General features: G+C 34.6%; 1 protein-coding gene across 6 annotated transcripts in view; it reads right to left on the bottom strand.

Annotated features, from left to right (window-relative positions):
- The window catches only part of LOC128030970 (trafficking kinesin-binding protein 1-like), a 48,889-nt gene that overhangs the window by 12,903 nt on the left and 18,259 nt on the right, over positions 1-17,727 (bottom strand). For 3 of the 6 annotated variants that reach the window (XM_052619074.1, XM_052619069.1, XM_052619075.1), the window contains exons 2-10: positions 16,022-16,216; positions 3,365-3,441; positions 3,072-3,188; positions 2,809-2,909; positions 2,512-2,620; positions 1,592-1,670; positions 1,223-1,353; positions 734-808; positions 384-521 (exon numbers count right to left, since the gene is read on the bottom strand). In XM_052619074.1, the coding sequence (XP_052475034.1) occupies positions 384-521; positions 734-808; positions 1,223-1,353; positions 1,592-1,670; positions 2,512-2,620; positions 2,809-2,909; positions 3,072-3,188; positions 3,365-3,415 (801 nt within the window). In that variant the 5' untranslated portion in view covers positions 3,416-3,441; positions 16,022-16,216. Of the gene's footprint in view, positions 1-383; positions 522-733; positions 809-1,222; positions 1,354-1,591; positions 1,671-2,511; positions 2,621-2,808; positions 2,910-3,071; positions 3,189-3,364; positions 3,442-8,416; positions 8,684-12,435; positions 13,649-16,021; positions 16,217-17,727 lie in introns of those variants that run through there. The other 3 variants (XM_052619072.1, XM_052619073.1, XM_052619071.1) reach the window with 3 other exon arrangements.

Genomic DNA, 17,727 nt, shown 5'->3' with positions numbered 1-17,727 from the left:
TAAATCCAAACAAAATATGCAGAGATGGAGATTGAGACGTTCCACACATGCAAATGTTTGTGTGGAATAGCATTTCCTGTGAACGGAGCCGCTCTGAGATGCACAAACATAACCTACACGCATGTTCGTATATATTAAACCTGCATCGCATTTATTTATTTAATTGAATTGTAGCATTTGTGAATTCACAGTAGTACTTGCTTAATTATATTTTTTAATGGGTTTATTATATCATGCAGCCTTAGAAATCTGTATAATAATGCATTTCGTGAATTCTTGTCCATGCAATGCGGCACTTCCGGTATTAAGCCGGTTACTCGACATGGGCAAAATGCAATTAATGAGTATTTTTAATCCGTTTCAGCATGTTGTCCTTTTCTCACCATGGGGAAGAGGCCGAGAGAGTGGAATCGTCGCGGTGTACTTAGAGGCAGCGTTTTATTCCTGAAGTTCTTCAGTTCCTCCTGAGCTTCATGAAGCATCTCCATACATTCAACATACTTATCCTCCAGCTCCCTTAGCTACAGAAAGAAAGAAACAGATAAAGACTGAGATAAAGAGACTGATAGCAGGTGAAAACAGTAGTAAAATTCATTTAATCAGAAAGATCACTGTTTCAATTCAAATAACACAATTCAATGGATAATACACACCAATTTTATGGTTAATTGTTACATGGCAGCATTTTAGTTGAATTACAGTATGTGAATATGCTGGTGTATGTGCATGTTACCTCTGCTGTTAGTGCTCTTTGGGCATCTTTAGCAGCTCCCAAGTGCTGGGTGAGCTCTTCGTTTTCTAGTGCATACTGAAAAATAACAAACATTATAAATTAATTCACAGACAGAAGTTTGCTCCTTATAACTGACAGCACAACAAACTAAACTAAATGAGAACCAAATAAAAAACTGTCATGATTATGCTTCACTAATACATTTCTTATTAGCAATGAACACTGAACACAGCAGCATTGATTTTGATTAATATTAATAATAATAATAATAAATAGCAGGTGACATATTCCCGTAACTAGCTATTTAGCAGGTTGTGTTAAATGGTTTTATCTTGAAATTTTTTTTAAATATAGTTTTAATATAGTTTTATATTTATAAGATTGCATGTTGTGTTATATTGTCCAGTTCTGTTATATTGACCAATCTGATACAAGTATTTCAGAGAGCCATGCATTAATCACGTCTCCTGGACAGTGAGGAGAACTCACAGATTTAGCTTTTTTCTGCAGGTCCACGATCTGAGAGAGGAGGTGTGTGATTTCCTCTTGCTGCCGAGAGGCGTCCTCTGTTTTCCTAGCCAGCTCCTCCGCAATCGTAGAGATCTGTATGTTGGCATCTCCTAATGAGGAAGAGATAGACTTCATGTATCACATGCACCCTTGGTAAACAAAAACCATGGAAAGTCCCTAATCCCCTTTCAAAGCAAGTTATACATTAGCCCCTCAGTATGTGCAGTTCATGCAATTAATAACTAAACTGCTATACTACCAATGGACCAATAAGGTAATGAATAACATAAATGAATTTAACTAGTGTAGGATGTTATGTAATATCAGTTTACTCTGGGATTTACTCACTGAGTTCTTTAACACAGTCATTTACAAGCTGTTGTTCCTTTTCTTCATACGAGATGGTCTCGGTCTCCAAGTGATTTGCCTATAAACACACCCGCACGCGCACACACACACACACACACACACACACACACACACACAGACGTTTTAAGGAGTGATCTGAATAAACAATGGAGGTATCACTTTACAAGTCTCATTCTTTGTTTCAGTGGTTTTGTCTGGTACCCGTGTTGCAGAACAAAACAGTCTAGGTCGAATTATATCCACAGCAAAAGGCAAAGCTGTGGAGTTGCTACAAAAAAGCTTGTTGTTTTCATGCCATGGCCCAGTTTAAGGGGGTTCACATTAGCTGAGAAATGTTATACGGTGATGTCTTTGGATTTGCACTCATCTGTTGTTACCGAAGGCTCTAAAATGTTTTGTCTTGGGTAGGTGTGGATGAAGATTTCATATCAGTGAGGCATGCAATTCCACCTGTCTGCTGGGGTCAGATGCCCCAGACACTTCACTGCAGATCTACGGTTACAGTGAGGGGGCGATGCATCAAGAAAGAGAGACATTCTGATGTGCCACTGAATTCACTTCTGACTGTTTTACAGTGTCAAAAACATATAATCTAAAAAGTTTAAAAAAAAAAAATTTTTAATGGTATAAAGTTATATTTCAACTACCCACATATCTATGTGGGTGTGTTTATATTTGCTTATTGTATTATTTTTTTCCAAGTTTTATTTGTATAAAGTGCACAGATAACTGGCAAATATCTTTATCTGGGAATTAATCGGTTACATATTGTGTTTGTCTTGGAAATGTGATATACCTGAAACCCCTGATAGGTTCGACTGGAGGCTGTTTCGAATAATATTATGCAAAACAGTCTTATGAGCAGCTGAAGGATGTAAGGCCAGGCCTCACTCTCTCACCTCTGATCGCAGGACGATGTTCTCTTCCTCCAGGTCAAAGAGTTTCTTCTGTAGTGAATCTAGAGGAAGGTAATTCGGGACCGTAAAAGAGGAGTCAGTTCTGCGAATACTGCAAAGAAAGACCACAAACAGATGTGCTTCCTTTAGTACATAGAAATCTCCTCACTGAAAATAACTGATTTGTACAATTTTCAGGCAAAAAAAAGAAAAATAATAGAACTCCATAAAATGTAAGGTATTTATTAATGCATTTGTGATACCTCAACTTGTGTGGAGTTCTATTATTAATGGACTCACGGTGTGGTAGAAGCAGACTCTCCATCACTTTCCTCCGCTGCACTTGTGTAGAACTGCAGGAGTTCATCCTTCATCGACAGATCGTGACGTAGCTGAGACACCTGCACGGATGCATACAAACAGTCACCGTATGCACGCAACAATAACTGTAGACTCAAATAGAGTGTGTTGTTTTGTACAAGAATGTTTTTAGGAACAAAATTTGGAAAGAAAAGATGACATTAGCCTACATGCTTGTCTCACCTTTCGATTTCGTCTCTTACCTCTTCTCGTATGTGCTCCACTTGTTCCTCCAGGAGGGTGTTCCTCTCACTGAGGGTTTTGTTCTTTTTCAGCAGAGACTGGCCAATTCGAGCCGCCAACTCCAAATCCCGCTCTTTCTGAATTGAAACACAAAGTGACCCCATAAGTTTTGTGTTTAGCTTAACATTCACTATTATGGTACACGGGTAGACCTACATCACAACACATGGCACACATTTTACACCCCCAAAAATTTACTTTTTTTTTTTTTTTATGACAGCTGTGACCCATCCTCCCCCTTCCCACATCTTACCTCCTCCAGGAGACGTGTCACAGCATCTATATCATTATATGTCTTAGTCATCTGGCCCACTCGATCAGCACATAGAACTGTGGGAACAAAGGAATAAAAAAAAAAAAAAAAAAATGACATACTCAATGACAAACTCAGAATAAACAATTCTAAGTTACAGGTACACTGTGTATAAAACACAAAAGTACCAGTATATACAGTAATATAAGAGGTGTCTGCATGCTCAGAACTCATCCGGATATTTATTACTTTATATTTATAACATATACTAATTTTGAATATACAAAACATACTTATTTTGAAAATAATAACCCTAAAACCTAACCCTAACATTACTGAATGATTTCTTTTTTGCAGCTTTTTCCTTTTTGTTGCAGTTTTTCAGCAAATTAAAATATATAAAAAGTTTATATTAAACACAGTTAGCTTCAATTTGCTTTAGTGTGACCCGCTTAAGTGGGACTTACTGTAAGTACATCTTTATATCTCATAAACAGTCATGAAAATACTCTTAAAAGTACACTTAAATGGCTTTTTCTAATTTCATTAATTCTAATTTCATTTCATTCATTTTTTTTAAATATTCTTTTAGATTTTGAATACATGATTCAATGTAATTAAGTGCACTTCTTTTTTTCCACAAGGGATAATGCATAATTTTGATTGGTCTTTGCAGTGATTCCAAAATCCGTAAATAATATAGACCTTCAAGCCATTTTTAGAATTTTGTCTTTTCCTGTAGCACTATAGCATCACTTTTGAAGAATTTACTTTTGCAGAGTAAAAAAAATTGTCATGAGCATTGTAATGTTCGAAGCAGATGTCTTAACAAATGTCAGCAGACCCGGAAGATTTTAAAATGAGCGCTTAATTAATACATTTTTGCGACTGTACATAGAAATACCGACGGAAGACAATGAACACAGCGCTGGAAAAAGGGGCGGAGCTACATAAGGTCTATAGAAGGATCAAATAATGATTTATAAACTGATTTATAATAAACCGATGTTTTGGCTATTTTCCATGTTATATTGTCTAACTGACTTTCTTTCACAATCTTATCTTTGCTTCTCCAGGGAAATCTTCTATTTTATCACAGTGGAGATGATACACAACCGTTATCATCATATTCTGTCATTATCAACAAGTCAGCATAGTCCAGATTATAAATAACTCTATGGATTTATTATAGTCACAACCTGCCGACATGTTTGAAGCAAAGCATTTTTAGTACAATATAAGAAAATATTTTATTGCGTGATAAAAATATTATCAAGCAATAAAGATGTGCTCCAAAGATACATTTACAATATAAGAAAAAAATTTATATTACATGATAAAAAAAATATATATATATGATCATGTAAAATTACAAATGTGGTCCAAATATGAAATTATTTTACAGAGCAATGCGCAATATAATTAATCATAAAGTAAATATATGCATAAGAAAAAATACATTTCACTGGATTGACAAACACATATTCCTGCCCCAAAACTTTTAAGGGAATCTATTTTTCATTTTAATTAGGACAACAAACAGTACATTTACATTATTGCTGTACTGCTGTTGAGAAGGACACTAGACCATGATACTGCTTCCAACTATTCAAAAGCAGCACAAAAAACTCTTTGAGTTCAGTATGGTGTTAAAGAATCAAATGCAAAGCAGACATTTCCATCTGCGTCACAGTCAGCACAAAGAGAGCAGAGACTCTACCCAACACCCAGACATTGACCTGCCTGCAACACCCAACTATTAACTACACAGAAACATTCCTTGAGCAAGACTCATTTAAACACTCATCAGCTCCATATTTTATTCTTCTCCTGAAACTATCAACTCAGGCAAGAATGCAGAATATTTTCAGTGTTATTATTTGATCAAGGTGGAAAATAATTCTTTAGGAGCAATAGTTTAACTCATGGTTTTATTATACAGTACTGTAGGTTAAACTTAGATCAGCAGATCTTGTTATGAACTGTGAGTCACACTACAACAATGGCTGATAGGATACGGATGAATAGTAACATAACAGATCCACCCAATGCATCTCAAAGTACAGAAATGGTATTGCTCTGTGATATTATTCTCATTTATGAACAATTACCAAAGTCCTGAACAGATCAGCCTCCAATAGGTGTTTAATAATTCAACCATTAAAATCAATAATACAAATAATAATGTTAAATATTTATAAAAAATGACTGTCACGTGACAGAAGCTTATCATACTAATTTCAATAAATATAAAATAAAAAAAGATCACTGAAACAATCATTTAAATGTTTGGACAATTTTGACTAAATTAGTTTTGTTTGTGATTTAAAAGACCGTTAAAACTAAATCTTAAATGCTTGAAATTACTTTTATCAAACATAAATAATAACAGTTCACACTAGTGCTGAGAATTTAGGTGAAGGTAAGATTTTATTTTATTTTATTTTATTTATGTTTTTTGAAAGAAGTGTCTTATTCACCAAGACAGCATTTATTTGATAAAAAGTAGATTAAAAAAAGTTATTGTGAGACAATATTGCGGAATATTATTTCAATTTAAAATGTTTTTTTTTTTTTTTTTTTTTTACATAGAAATATTTTGTAACATTGTAACATTTCTTTAGGAATTTGTTTTATATATATATATATATATATATATATATATATATATATATATATATATATATATATAATTAATACAAACTAGATTTTTTTTTTTTTTTTAAATGGGTTGCTAATTTGATTAAAGATATGTAATAAAAATAAAAACAACATAGGGAATATAAATAATAAATGTTAGATATTTATATATGTTTTAGCATATTTAGACAATTCCTATGTTTCAAAAATTGCCAATGTAAAGATCGGGCATGGGTGTTAAAACTTCAGTTTGACTGTGTATGTCATATCCAACATACAGTATATACCCCTAAATATCTCTCACTATGTTTAGGGAGATCACATTATGTAACTTTCATAGTTCAGTGGCCATCACAAATACATTAACCTGTTTAGCGAGGTTTGTTTACATGGGTAAACACTCATTAAAGACTAAGTTATACTATTAACAGCTGTTGGTCTAAGTTCCCAGGACAGGGTGCTTCACACTTGATAACAAATATTTCCATCCACCAGCATGGGTACACATACACTCAGTGACCCCCGTACCATGACACTTAACACCAGACAAACTGGTGAGACAACTGGTAACAGCAACTGTACACGGCGACCTGCCATCAGAACAGATCCCACAGCACAAAGACAAATATTCCCACAATGTAAACCGGACACAAAGAAGACAGTCAGGCATTAATAGCTCCCACACATCTTGTTTAGTGCATTAATAAAGGTGACTTTCTTGGTCCTGAAATAACCTTCCACAAGAGGTTAGTTTTCACTTGTGCAAATACAGAAATAATCATTTACAGCTTTTTTATTAACACTTTCAATCAAGCCTATATATAATGCATTATATGTGGACTGTTAATAAGGTTCTGTTTATTTTATATACAGTATGCTTGAAAATACACAATGCAATTTAACATTGCAGATTTAATCTACCTACTGATTGCTACACTGCTAAAAAGCATAATGCATTATAACACAAGAAGGATATAATGAGTTTTGGTACTAATTATTTAATGCATTTCACAGTACTAAAACATAACAATTAATTAGGTAAGTTTGTATTACAGTGAAATAGTGTCACAATTATTAACACATGCAACTGATTTTAAAAATGTTAACCCTAAAAAGCACAGCTAACTGGTTCTAGAATAAAATCACATATCTTTATAAACCTGATTATAAAGATAAAATGCATTTGTTTTGTTTTTTTAATTTAGAGTGTGTTTTACCTACTCAAGGTTTCTGTGGGGTGACTGTCACTGTAATAAGTTAATAAAAAATAATAATAATAAAACAACTATATATAAACATGACTTCTTTACACTGTCTATATGTAATTAAATATATAACGATAAAATACAGGAAGACTTACCTACAAATAGGGCAAACAAACAAACAACCATAATTAAATATGGTTATGATTTAGTGTTAGTTTAAAAATAAAATATTTATAAATAATTCATTATATATTCAGGTTTTAACTTGCTTTTGTTTTTATACGTAGGAGACTCAAAATATATTATTATTGTCAATTAATAATAATAATAATAATAATAATAATAATAATAATAATAATAATAATAATAATAATAATAGCAGTTATTTGTATTATTTTTATTGTTATTATTATTGTACTCAACACCAAAGTGTACACTGTAAAAAACAAAAGAGAAAGTGTTTTACAAAAAAATACTATTTCTACTTAAAAATATCACATTTAATTTTAAATCAATTTTAAATGTGATATGTGATAATTTTAAATCAATACAGGAGGAAAATTAGTGTCAAAACTAAGTCCTAGACCAAAAAAAAAAACTAAAAAAACTAAAAAACAAAACCTAGATATAGTTCAGTTTTACTCTTGTTCTATAATAGCATACTTTCAGTACGTGCTGGCATGCACGCTGTAATACCATGAGATTGGTCTGTTGTGTGTTGACATGATCAACCTTAAGAAATGTTCTGGGACAGAGCAAATTCATAATAAATCTAAACAGCACACCGTGACCTTAATTAGCCACAAGCTAAATCATATTTGAATACTTGTTCCTGAAACTTTATGATTAATACACTGAAACTAAATGATTCAAACTGTGTAACTCCCCGATGTCCTCCGGCACTAACATCAGTAATGATGTTCTGACACAAATGACTGCCTGAGTGTTTACACCGAATATTATGAAACACAAATATTGATAAGATCAGAAAGAAATGGAAACCAGACGAGATGAAGAATCTGACACATTGTGTGCATTTTATATGCCCTATGTCATCACCAACCAAGGATGGAAAAACCTGTTTAGATTGTTTAGATTTCAAAATGAGCCACTTACACTGAGATACTGTGACAGTTCCTGTCTTTGAAAGCACTAGGACTTTTGACTTTTAAAAGGATCAAAATGTCAAAAGCAACAGGTACTCTACCTTCCTCCAGGGTAAAAGGCTCCACATCCTCCTCATCATCAGCACTGTTTGAGCTAATGTAAGACGAGGTAGATATTTCCAGGACCTCTGAAGAGGAGTCAAACTCAAAGTACTCCTCATTCGAGTGATCCAGAGTCAATGCCATGCTGACACTGGGCTAGTTAAGCCCAGGCTGTCTCAGCCACCTCACGTCCACAGCCATCTGTGAGACCGTGATGTTGGGCAGGACGATTAACTCTATCTCAAACATCAGATAGACTGTCTCTGACATACACACACCTGTCACAGGAGACTAGGATGCTACCACTTAGATAAGGAAAAGCAAGTGATGTGTCACTTAAGTAAGAAAATAACCCAACTAGATTTTTGTAAAACGGCAAACATTTTTTAATAGAACTGTAAAAAATTACAGAAGGATTTAGATTAAGATTAGTCTAACTTAAGACTTTAAAGAAAGTCCCTCCCCCCCTTCTGCAGAGGACAGAATGGTACTTTCCACTGACGTGCCGTGGTAACCTATCTAGGCGTGACTGAGTTGTGTTTGACTACACCTGTTGTGTGGGCGGAGCCTGTGCTATTCCCTGATGAAAACATTCCACATCGCCATAGAGAAGGCAAACAGGACATCTGACACAACAGCAACCATTAAGTCAAATTACAAAGGACAAAATGGCACACCTGTTAGCAAACATATGCTACATATTTTAATTTAAAATCTGAATAATTTTGTTATGTGAAGTGTGCCAAAAATACATAAATTCTTGTATAAATGCACTACTTAAAATAAATAAATAAATAAATAATACTAATAATTAAGCATATTTTCCCTCCTACACACACACTACTCCATCATCAAAATAGTTGCATAACTAATTTTCAATTATTTCACTTTTTAAACACGATCTCTATGTATTTTAAATGTGATATTAATCATTAATTTGTATTAATCATCATTTATGTATGAATTTTACAGACATACAAATGTTTACGAGTCATTATTAATTTTGAATCGATTGATCGCTTGATTCCGTGTGGTCATAATGAATTATATTACATTTTCAATTATAATAATTTAATGCAGTTGGCTAATTTTGATAACGTTACATTGTGATTTGTGTGACTTCTGAAGTCACAGGGCTTCTGGTTCTAGGTAATTGATATTATTTGAAACCAAGCTACACTTAGAAAATGTAAAATAAAACTTAAATAATAAAATGTCTTATAATCATTTAGAATTATCAAAAACATAATAGTTATTTTGTTCAGTATTTGTGATCATTCATCCATCTGTATATATAATTATTGTATGTTGACGTGTCTACCCAAATAAAATAAAATAAATACAAAATAAATAAAATTTCGACCGGACTGATTAATAACTTGCCACACAAAACTAATAGCTAAACAAAAATTTCTAGGCAACGTGCTGAATCATTTAAGTTTATGATAGCGTAATATGGTAATAGACTTTACCCTTTTAAACTCAATAACTTGACAAATAGAGTGTGAAGGCATACGGTGTTTGATAACAACACTTCTACTCTTGTGCAACTCCACCTAGTCTAACAATGTGACATAATTCACATATTAATAATGTCTGGGTTTGTTTTGTTATCACTCATTACTTGTTATTTCGACAGAATGCTAATTGTTTATAATTGCAATGGAGTCTGCAGCGCTACTTTTTAAATGTGGTTTGTTGAAGGCCTTCATTCCTATGGAGACACAATAGCGTGACAGGAACTGGACGATGCCACAATGGCTGAGGGCGTGAAGGAGGCGGGTTTTTCTTTAGTGTGAACTGAACCATGGCTGACCCTTTGTGCTTTAGCTCCATTGAAGAGCCTAAATGTAAAAGCAAGAAAAAGCTGACTGAAAATGGTGAAGAATAAGGTGAAGGGCTGGGAAAACTTTAAAAGGGGAGGAGAAAGTGAAAATGGGAGTATGGGAGGAATAGAGAGCCAAACCACAGCAAAGAATATGGGCCAAAAAAAAAAAAAAAAACTCGGTACGATATTCTTACCGTTCATTTTAAACACAAACATATCATATTATTACATACACTGAGAATCATCCACAAAGTGCTTATATTGTGCACTAATGATCTGTAACTGATAGTTTGGTTTGGTCATTTGGGTTTAATGTTGCATAGACTTGAAACTCATGAATTCATATCTGGCCAGTAAGCCATTACACATACAATATTTACATGTCTCTGACTAGTCTTTCACACCACAGTCTCAGCCTGAGAGATTTCTGTTTTGACTGTAAGATTGACAGCCAACAACAGTTGGTGTGTTTTAAAACACGTACGCTTCCATCTAACACCTCTGCATTGTTTATTACTGTCTTTACCTTGTATTAAATGATCCACTTATGTGACTCATTTATGTTTTTTTTTTTTTAAATTGAGACAGTTAACTATTCATCATAGACCAGGCATGACTAAATAAACATTGCACATGCATTACTTGACACCTGAACTTGCATAATAATACACTGCATGCCAACACAACATTGCAGTAAATGACAGGAATCATAACAGCACAAGGTATTACAAGGAAGGAAGGATAAGGGCAGCAATCAATCATTAGAAAGCAATAAAAGATCCAGCAGGCATAGATCAGAGTGCAGTGCTGTGATATAACCTGCTGCTTGCGAAACAGCCGGGGGGCATGACTTCATAATGTCTACACACCAGCGCATCATCAGTGGCTGACCTCAGAGGTAGCACTGAAACTTAATGTCAGTGTGTGCACAATCATTTTATTGATTTGCACAAATATATAAAAATGTTTTTGACAGAACAACAGACAAGTGAGATTTCATGGCTATGTGTATTCAGATGTAACTGACTGGGTTATGAATGTGATTTAAACCTGAATACATAAGAATCATTTTATGCCTCTCTGCTTTAAGAATATGAGACAAGTGAATGAAACTTATGGTTATTAGGCACTTCTGCTGAAACATAGGCATCTAGACTTTTTAAGAAGTCTTAAAGGGAACACTTTATTAAGTTCAAAACCAAACAAGTGCATTCAAATATTAAGAACTGTCATGTCTTGGGGGTCCAGAAGTCTGAGACTAAATTACAAACCTTGGATTTCAAATGTAAATTAAATCTGATTAATAATAATAATAATAATAATAATAATAATAATACATTTTAAAACTTATTAAAATTATAAATAAAAAATTAATACATCATTAAATAAAAAAAACAAGTAATGTTGACATAAGACTATTACAAATTATTTAAGATTCTGAATATCTTACATGTAATGATTTAAAAAAAGAAAAAAAAAAAGTACATTTTATTTTATTTATTTATTTTTTTTTTTTTTGCCTGCCACAGGATGCTGTCTGGAACATTCTTAAATAATTTTGGATAATATGATCATCAGGTTTTACACAAAATTTGTAAATTTCTTGTCAGCTTGAGTGGTGCTGTCATTAAAAATCTAATACATTTTTCATTTAAACTTTTAACTAAATTTGGGGGAAATAATTGTTAATTTAATAAAAAAAATTTTTTATTGATAATAAAATTATTATTTATGATTAAAATGAATATAAAATATAAATACAATAACAAATATATATATACATTTCTTTTATATATATATATATATATATATATATATATATATATATATATATATATATATATATATATATATATATTTAATATAAATATATGAACTTCCGATCTTTTAAGCATTACATAAAGTCTGTGACTTATTAATACAAATAATTTTAAAAAGTTACCCTTCAAGGTGAAATGGTGCTGAGTGTGGGAACACAGGAGCTGAGAGGTACCTCCACAGTACCTCTGTCATTCACATGCCTCGGCCCAAATCTTATTTCAGCGTTCTTTCACAGTCTCATCCATGGCAGCCCTTGCTACTTACTAACTTTCTGAAAGTGTTTAATTCCCACGGCTAACTCTCCCCACCCCTCCGCCCAATTATTCCCACTTAGTGGCAGCCGACAGGATTTTTCCACCATGGTCTTACCGTCAGTGCACTCTTCATAATACCAGTCCAGCTCGTAGTAATCAGCCTCCACAAACCTCTGCATGCTCAGTCTCCCTCAGTCTTGAGCTTCAGCCTCTCCTGTCCGGCGTCTGAGGTCACACACACATACATGTACCCATGGCCACCCATTCTCCCAGCAGCATGGTAGCCCGATCTACCGATCTGCCTCTGACTCGTCACAAGACATTCTACACACACAAGGTCAGAGAACAAGAGATGATGAAGGGAAAAAATGCAGTGTCTCTAAAAGCCAGCAGTGTTGCGCAAGGAAACTGTACCGCTATAGTCAAGGTTGTATCACACTCAGGAGGGCGGCTCCTACCAGCAAAGCCAGCCAATCAGAGTGCACTTCCTCAGAGCTGCTTCGTCACAGCCTGACCTGGTCTCCTCATCTCTCCCCATTTCCAAGGCGCCTCCCTATATAAAGGTTGCCATGACAACTGGCTCTGACTCCAGCCTGTATTAGTGACTGCATGTGTCTGCATGTGCTCTGCTGCTGAACTTCCTCATGTATTTCCCCATCACTCTTCCACTGATCTTTTCTGCCAGGCATCTAGCAGCGTCTTTCATTTTGCTGCTCAGCTCAAGTATAAGTGCTTGTACAGTGATGGTAGGTGTTCTGCTGCTGTCTGCCTGCCAAAAGAATTCACTGTGCCAAGAACTGCAACAAATAGGATGGTGAAAAAAACGGAGACACTCTTAATGTGCAGTTGTCCTGTACGTTTTAAATCCTGGATTTTTCTTCTTTAATCTATATAAAAGCTTTTTCTTGATATTCATTGCAAACTGAAATACTTTATTGATTTCATTTGATCATATTTGCTTATTTGACTTTACTGAGCATGACAATGTATACTTGAATGGTGTAAATCAGGGGTGCCCAATCCTGTCGGATCGATTGTCCTGCAAAGTTTGGCTCCAACCCTAATGAAACACACCTTCCTTTAATTTTTAAGTGAGCCTAAAGACCTTAATTAGTTGCTTCAGGTGTGTTTGAATAGGATTGGAGCTAAACTTTGCAGGACAGTCGATCGCCAGGAGCAGGGTCGGGCATCCCTGGTGTAAATTATCCAATCACAAGCTTGCGTTCATCTATGATGTCATTTTCCTGTGCCGTGGACCTGCTATTGATGACTTTCCAGCTGCCAGTTCTTCGGCTTATGGGTGAAAGGCACACACTGATGACATCATGCTGGTCGGGTAATAGATTTATGGAGTTGTGAGATATGAGGAGTGATCAGAGGAAACAAAGGGAAAAATTAAAAGAAAAATAAAATGCATTAAGGACTATTAAGATTTTTTTTTTTTTTACATTGTAATTTTTTTTTTTTTTTTGAAAAAAGAACTGAGAACATGGTGCTTTCTTTTGCAAAGAATAAACCCAATCATCAATATTTTTTTCTAGCACAAATCAGGCAAAAATTATATTCAGTGACTTACAAATGACCTTTACAATTAAAACTACTACAGCTACTATTACTTATATATTTTGCATTACAGCAATGACACATATTTTCCATATTATTTAGGGCTAAAGACAATGGGGGTTTGTGCCATCTCGCTCTTAAAGCGAATGGGAGATGACACTCTGATTGGTTTACTGAACATTACGCCCATTACTCATTAAGAGAATAGGTACAACCCATTCCAAAAATGCGCCCCGACGCACGGACCGTTTTTCCGTTGTTAAAATAGCAAAAGTGGATTTGGACACGCCCTGAGTGCACCTGAGCCGTGTGCGTTACACGTTGCATTTAGATCGTTAAAATAGGGCCCATAATGTTAAAACGTGGCATGACCACAGCATAGTGTGAAAAAAAAAAAAAGAAGTATCAATTTTGGCTTAATTTCCAAAACTTGAAAACTTGATTTTGCGATTTTGTTGACAAATAACTTGGGGAGACTGTCAGTAAAAAATAAAAAATAAACTAAGTAAAGTAACTAAAGTATTGAAATGCATTAAAAATAAAAAAGTTACTAAAATTCACACAATAAGAAGTTAACATTAAGGAAGTTAATATTGAGTAACTTATATTTTAGACAGTATTGGCAATTACTTTGACTTTTTGCTTAAAGAACAAAACAAAAACAAACAAACAAAAATGTTTAAAACAAAAACACAACAGGAACAACCACGCATTTCCAAGCAGCACACAGTAGTGGGGTTCTTTTCTAAATTAATCAGTGGTTTTAAACAAATCACTTGAGTGAATAATTCAATGACTCACTCATAATTCAACAAAGTCTTCTTCACTTATTGTCACTTTGTCAAGTTAAGGCACTGATCAGTTGACTCACTGTCAAGTTAATGTAATGATCAGCACTATTATGTAACTCAACAAACTCTGCACTCAACAAAATAATGTTTGCAATTTAAAAGGTTTTATTAAATTATTCATTTAGAATTTAAGTTGTGGTAACAGGTCCCCTGAATAATTTTTTAGAGAGTATGTGAGGCAGATGTGTGTGCGCTTTGAGTGTGCATATGAGTGCAATGCATAGTCTCTAGAAGAGCATGTGAGTGCTGAATGGTTTAAACACTGGCAACACTTTTAAATAAGTGCAAATTATAAACTTCAGTGACGATGCAACACTGCCTCAACTGTGCAAGTGACAATTCCTGTGTCAACTGGGCAGCTCGCTTATAATGCAGACGTGATGTGGTGATTTGAAGCCATTTGCACATTTTTTGAATGTGAAAGAGAGAGAGAAAGTGCGGTGATTCGCTGTTTGTGAAATTAAATCTCACAGAAAGTTTTCAAATTACTTTGTAAGTTATTTACTTTGTAAATTATTTCTTGTACCCCGAAAGACAGCTATAATAACAGTATTTAAATGTCAAGAAAGAAAGAATATTATAATCAATCATAAATAAATACAAGGGAACCGAATCTGTTTATACTGTAGCACTGGACATTTTGGAACACATTTGCATTTCTATGTAAAATAATTTTCCAGGGAGGCCAAAACATAATCATTACAATGTTAACTGCATTCATTTTACTATTTCAACAAGAGTCTGGCAAGATGCAAGGTCAATTCCAGATCTGTCTGTTAAATACTGAATAAAATAAAAGTTTTGCATGTGGTCAAATGGTGACGAGCTCAGTGTTTAATCGAACTCAAGGACAGATCATGGCAAAAGGAACTGATCTAACAGACCTATCAACTTAAAACTGGTGTCACTCCAATGCCAATGAGCAGCAGTGAAGGACGGCTGCCTGTCGATGCGACTGTTGTGGCTACGAAACACAGCTGTCACATACTGTACCAACAACTGTACATGTATTAACCAAATTCTATCTTAAGTATCATAAGTCATTTATACATGGAAAATGAGATCATAAAAAGAATCTTCTGATTTAACTTGTGCATAAAATGCAGATATTTCCAGTAAACAAGTTACAAAAATGCAGCACTGATAGACTTTTGGATAAAACGATTTTAAGAGCTTTGTGGAAAATATGGTGAGAGGAAAAGAAAACTTCATGAGTGTCAGGTAAGACAATGAATTAAAGCGCAAAAAGTAGAGAAGCAGGACGAGAGCGAGTGATTGTGTGCTTACGGAAATATTTGAGGGTCTCCTCGATCTGTTCAGTGGTCAGGTCGAGGTTGACGTCGGGTGGGATGAGAGGTGTGTGGAGCCAGTCGTCGTGGTCATAGCCGTATATAGTGTCAGCTCTCAGCTTATAATGAGGCAACTGCTCCTCCAGCAAACTGATGATTTCCACCTCAGGAAGATCAGTGCTGTTACACACATCTGACAAGGAGAAAGCAAAACGAATGGTGAGAATAATCAGGCATTCGGCATACAAAGACATTTAATCAATGACCAGACTCTGACCAGAATAATTTTTATAAAATAGAGTACTAAAAATAACCCAGATAACCATAATAATAATAATAAATTTACCCATAGCCGTGTTTTATAGAGGTTTACTGCATTAGCAGCAAAATGTGACATAAAAAAAAAATTGCAAAAACACAATGGATAAAATGTTGAAAATGAAGGAAAAACAAACAAACATGTTTGGTTAACATGAGGGAAAAAGTGTCTATTACGATTTATGGTAGTAATAACTGTCTAATAACAGTGTAATAATATAATAATTTACCAGCATTACAAAGATGAAGTCAAAGCCACATTTGAGACCAAAATAAACACTTATACATAAAAAATAAAAAAGCATCAAGTTTAGGCTGCCCTCTAGTGGTCTGATGAAGAACCACACAACTAAGCAGAACTTTATCTATCCAAAACCCTTTAAAACAGAGTTTAGCAATAAACTCACAAACAAATAACATATTACAATCCAGAATGATAAAATTTTGGAACGACAGAACACATAGATGGTGGAACAGTACTGAGGTTCAACATTCCAGCTAATTATCAAGCAGCCACTGTCTGACCAGAATATGTTTATCTGCCCATCCTCCCTTCAGACAACATGCTGTTGTTCAACACAGCAGCCTTTCCGCTGTCAGACAAACAGCCCTTATTCCAAACCACCATTATAACAACTCTCTTCTGTATGACTGAATAGCTTCCAAGCAGAATTATAGGACTGAAATTTGTGGCAAACGAGAGACTCAACCACCTTGTGTGGTGGAAGCTACATGTTTGCGTTTAAGTAAGCACACAGGTTTAACCTCTAGATTGAGGCTGGACTTGCAACAATGCAACCCCCGTTACAGCTGTAATGCCAAAGAGATGAACCACAGACCATCAGCAGAGAGAGAGAGAGAGAGAGAGAGAGAGAGAGAGAGAGAGAGTGTCTAGGTGAACTTTGAGTGCACTAAAGGCATGTGCACAGTATTTGACCAAGGATAAAGCAGTGTTCACCTTTATACAAGTTCACCAAGTTTGTACTGCAGATACAATGGCACTCCACATTAAGTTTACATGAAGCTGAAGATGATAAAATGTTTGTGGTGTATAATGTATCTCCAACATCTCCAGACTCTAAATTGGGGAAATAATCTGGGCAAAAATCACGTAGTTATTCCAGCTTCAGGTTCAGTTATTTACAAGAGTGACAATCACATTCTACCACTAAACTTACACCTGTACATTTTCAAGATGCACAACCATATTTTAATTGAATGCCTACTGTGCGAACGGAAATGCCCTGGACAGTTTTCAGTGTTATAGATGCTGTTATCTTTGATGTTTACTTTCGTCGCTTACACTATGGTTCAAGGTGATACCACAGCTGTTGCGCAAATAGAAACTGTGACTGACTCTGGGTAACTCATAGTAGCAACTTGAAT

Source organism: Carassius gibelio, chromosome A16 (genome assembly GCF_023724105.1).
Source record: "Carassius gibelio isolate Cgi1373 ecotype wild population from Czech Republic chromosome A16, carGib1.2-hapl.c, whole genome shotgun sequence".
Taxonomy (NCBI): domain Eukaryota; kingdom Metazoa; phylum Chordata; class Actinopteri; order Cypriniformes; family Cyprinidae; genus Carassius; species Carassius gibelio.
The sequence above is the reverse complement of the archived record's forward strand: the minus strand, read 5'-3'. Positions and strand labels throughout refer to the sequence as shown.